This window comes from Phanerochaete carnosa, assembly GCF_000300595.1.
Source record: "Phanerochaete carnosa HHB-10118-sp unplaced genomic scaffold PHACAscaffold_342, whole genome shotgun sequence".
NCBI classification, from domain to species: Eukaryota; Fungi; Basidiomycota; class Agaricomycetes; order Polyporales; family Phanerochaetaceae; genus Phanerochaete; species Phanerochaete carnosa.
In genome coordinates this window covers 1-4,126 of record NW_006767969.1, presented here as the reverse complement: position 1 = coordinate 4,126, position 4,126 = coordinate 1, and the positions used below count along the sequence as shown (strand labels likewise).

General features: G+C 54.3%; 3 protein-coding genes across 3 annotated transcripts; all 3 read right to left on the bottom strand.

Annotated features, from left to right (window-relative positions):
• Positions 1 to 62: 62 nt before the first annotated feature.
• On the bottom strand, positions 63 to 669 carry PHACADRAFT_202507 (uncharacterized protein; the record flags this gene model as incomplete). Its single annotated transcript, XM_007402690.1, has 1 exon — positions 63 to 669. A coding segment is annotated over one exon (607 nt), but the record flags the coding sequence as incomplete, so codon positions are not given.
• Positions 670 to 1,150: 481 nt separating this feature from the next.
• PHACADRAFT_202506 (uncharacterized protein) lies at positions 1,151 to 2,251 on the bottom strand (the record flags this gene model as incomplete). Its single annotated transcript, XM_007402689.1, has 4 exons — positions 1,151 to 1,446; positions 1,575 to 1,715; positions 1,797 to 2,114; positions 2,188 to 2,251. The coding sequence occupies 4 exons, from the start codon at positions 2,249 to 2,251 to the stop codon at positions 1,151 to 1,153; spliced, it is 819 nt and encodes a 272-aa protein (XP_007402751.1).
• A 409-nt stretch (positions 2,252 to 2,660) lies between these two features.
• PHACADRAFT_214698 (uncharacterized protein) lies at positions 2,661 to 3,994 on the bottom strand (the record flags this gene model as incomplete). Its single annotated transcript, XM_007402688.1, has 2 exons — positions 3,232 to 3,994; positions 2,661 to 3,172 (listed from the first exon to the last, which is right to left on the bottom strand). Exons 1-2 carry the CDS (start codon positions 3,908 to 3,910, stop codon positions 2,661 to 2,663), a joined length of 1,191 nt encoding a protein of 396 aa, XP_007402750.1. The 5' UTR covers positions 3,911 to 3,994.
• Positions 3,995 to 4,126: the final 132 nt, after the last annotated feature.

Genomic DNA, 4,126 nt, shown 5'->3' with positions numbered 1-4,126 from the left:
ATGCTCCTCTGCTGCGTCCCAAATTTCCTCATTCTCGTCTTCGCCGGGTTCCACGTAGTCACCGTCACCTGGAGCCCACTCCACCCTGATGAGCTCAAGCTCCTTAAGCTCGGGAAACAGGACGAGCAGGTCACACAGCGCACGCGGATCATACTCCTCGTGCCTGCGCCACCGGTACCACTCTCCGTCGATGGTGAGCGACTGGAGGCGAAACTGCTGGATGATGGGCTGCTCAGGCCGCTTGTATAGGACGCCGCGAAGCTCGAGGACGAGGAGCCCGGGGAACATGGGCAAGTAGCGCGGGAGCACATTGGCGAAGTCGATCCTGCTATTCTTCCCACATCCCCAGCGCAATGTTAGCTTCTTGGCGTACTGACGGTGCGTAAAGATGGGCTCCTGGACGAAGTCCTGCAAGAAGCGATTCGCGGTCGATTGCTCGCCGGGGAGCTTGATGACGAGCGAGAGCGTGTGGAAGCGAGCACGGAGGGTCATGTCCGCCCATTCCTTACACACTCTAGACGCGGCGAAGAGAGAGTTCTTGTGTGTTTTGACATCTCTGCAATGTACGAGGTCAAAGGTGCAGTCGTTGGCATCGTTGTGCCTTACGATGTCGAAGATGTGGTCATAGACGTCGAAGGGCAGGCTCACAAGTGCCTTGGAGGACGCCATGGTTGTACGCAATGATAGTCTTGGTTCGAAGTAGCTCAGAGGCAATTTAAGATGCAGCTTAAAGGCGGGGAAGAGAAAAAAGATGTGAAATCAGGGGTTACGCTGGCGAGATGGGACGCAGAGCAGACAGGCGGATCAATCACCGCCTCCTTCCAAAACAAGTCATCCGGGCCTTGAGAGCGCCCACCTGGCAGCTCTATGCCCATTGTACGACGCTTCAGCATATCATTGATGTAGATGTGTGATATGATGTAGGTAGTTTATTGTGTTAAACTATCTCAAGAACAGAGATGCCCGAATTCTTTGAAGGAGATACAGTAAGTTATCGAAAGGCCTTACGTCAGCCATCACACTCGCAGACTTCATCAAGAAGACAAAGACGCCCTTTCGTATGCAGCTTGGGAAATGCGTCCACAAGGAGCGCATTCAAGCAGCTGTGATCCTGAAGATCCCACACTGATCTCCCCTGCGCAATGCTCATTCAGCGGACTCTGACAGACTTGACGAGGCCCTTATCCACGAGGCAACCAAGCGCCGCGTCCGCTTTGTTTGCGAATGGCTGGTGTTGCGAGAACGCATGCCGATCCTTAGACATCGACAGTTCCCCGTACTTCTTGATTGACGGGAACAGTTTAAGCTGGAGCTCAATGTACTCGAGGGTGGGAGTGTCGTAGGGACACTTGCGCAGCGCCGTGACGAACGCGGCGAGCGCGGACCAGGGCTCGCCTGGAGTGGCGTCGGCGTCGTAGTCGTATCGGTGAATAGCGAGTTCGATGACTATTATGAGCCGATGCAGGCAAGGCAAGGCAAGGCCGCAAGGTCAAATTTCGGAGATGTGTGCCGCATGTTCTCTGGTGCGCTGCTGTTAGTACGGCAGCGATACAGGGGTGACACGGGAGACGTACCATGATGGTATGAGTACTTCAGGGCGCACTTGAGATGTTCCAATGTTGCCGCGCAAGCGATCACCGCTGGCTCTGTGCGGTAACAAGTCCCACTGGTGTCCAGATACCTGACCTGCGCCGTAGGCGGTATTCGTAGGAGACCTGGTGGAGGAATAAAAGTGTGGAGCGCGACAGAGTCAGATATTTGAGGTCAGTCTTCGTCGAGGTTCACGTTCGGGCCACCCCACTCGACGTCATCCTCTTGACGGGTTCGTGGGCATATATGTTGAAACTTGGGCTCCTTGAACGACAGGAAGAGGCAGAGCAGATCAATGGTTGCACGCTGGTGAAGCTGCACGCGCGAGTCATAGGTGTAGTCACAGATTGTAAGTGACTGTAGGTCGAAGCGTTGGCGGATGCGCTTTTCAGGGCGCTTGTATATTACGCCGCGAAGCTCGAGAGCGAGGAATGCAGGGAAGAGGGGTAGGTAACACGGTAGCGCATGTTCGGAGTCGATCTCGCTCTTCTCCTTGTCGTGACTCCAGTGCAGTGTCGGGCTCTCTACGCATCTCTAAAGCATGAGTTCTGGGAAGATGGGCTCGTGCACAAAGTCTTGGAGGAAGAAGTTCGCAACCGAGCTCCCGCCGGAGGAGCTTGACCGCGAGCGAGACCGTGTAGAAGCCTGCGCGGAGGGTCATGTCTGCCCGTACCTTGCACACCGCGGGGGCGGCGAAGAGAGTGCACTGATGTGGTCGTAGACGTCGAAGGGCAAGTCGATCGGCAAGTGTCTTAGGAGACGATATGGATATGTGCATCAAGGTAGTCCTGGTCTGAAAAATCTCAGGCAAAGTAGTTGCAATTGTAGATGCGGGGTCATGCTGGCGGGACAATAGTCGTACCTTTCCAAAATAAGATGTCCGCCCTCGAGGTTGTTAGCTTGGGGGTGATTGCACGATACCACGGCTGGGGCGTTCTTGCCCGGTTGCCCGACGCTGTCGTCCTTGCGCAGCATGAAGCGGACAACGCAATAATATAATATAAAATTATCTCAAGCACAGGAAATTCATGAGCACATTACTTCACAGGTTGTCGAAAGGACTATCTATATCATCCATCGCACTCGCAAACTTCATGAAGAAGACGAAGGCAGTCTTTCTTGTCCAGCTGAGGGAATGCGCGCACAATGGGCACGTTCAAGCAGCTGTGATGCTGGAGAATCCACGTTCTTTTCCACTGTATGCCTCCCCTCCACTGGACTTTGACAGACTCGACGAGACCATCATCTACGAGACGACTAAGCTCCGTGTCCGCTCGATATACGAATCGCTGGTGGTGTGAGAATACGCGCCGCGCCTCGGCCATTATCTGGTCTCCGTCGTTGTTTCTAATGGATCGAGACAGTTCGAGCTGAAGCTCGATGTACTCGAGTGGGGGGACACTGTCGGGACGCTTGCGCAGCGCCACGAAGAAGGTAGCAAGGGTACTCCAGGGCTCGTCTTTCAAGAAACTTAGCTCTTCGGTATCGTCTTGGTGATCAGCAAGCTCAACGACAACCGTGAGCCGACGCAGGACAGACAAGTTCGCCAGCTTGACATTTGGGAGCATGTACTGTTTGTCCTCTGCATAGCGAGTTGTTGTTAGTATGACAACGATATGGCAATAATACGAGGATACATACTTACGTAGTCCACGAACTTCAGGGTACAGTTGAGGTGCTCCAATGTCGCCGCACAGGCGTTCACCACAGACTGGGTGTGGTAGCTGTAAAGTTTTGCGATGTCTATATACCTGACCTCCGCCGTGCGCAGTACCCGCAGGAGAACGAGCGGGGCACCGGAATCGTCGAACACGACAGAGTTGATGCGGGGGAGATGCTCGATTTCGACGTCGTAGCTATCGTCAACATCATTGTCCCCTTCGCCGTGCGGGTCGCATACCTGCTGAAGCTTGAGCTCCTTGAGCGTCGGGAAGAGGCAGATTAGATCACAGAGTGCGCGCTGGTCATGCTGTCCGTGAAACCGATGGTTATACAGGTACCCATCGATCGTAAGCGACTGGAGGTGGAAACGCTGGGAGATGTGTTGTTCGGGGCGTTTGTATATCACGCCGCAAAGCTCAAGCGCGAGAAGCCCGGGAAAGAGGGACAGGTACTGAGGCAGCACGTGTTCGAAGTCGATCTCGCTCTTTACTCCCTCATGGCTCCAGTGTAGTGTTAGACTCTTGACATATTGCCGACGCTTGAGCTCTGCGAAGACGGGCTCGTTCACGAAGTCCTGGAGGAAGAGGCTCACGACCGAGCTCTCGCCGGGAAGCTTGACGACGAGCGAGAGCGTGTGGAAGCGTGCAAGGAGGGTCATATCTGCTCAATCCTTGCATACCCCCGACGCGGCGAAGAGGGTGCGCTTGCGTGTGTTGACGTCGTTGTGCCGCACGATGTCGAAGATGTGATCGTAGATGTCGAATGGCATATCTACGAGTGTTCTTGGGAGTAACATGGCTGTCTTCTTCAATATCTAGTGTGCGGTTCTAAACGTCTTGTGGAAGAGGGAAAGAGCCATTCAAGAGCATAGAGG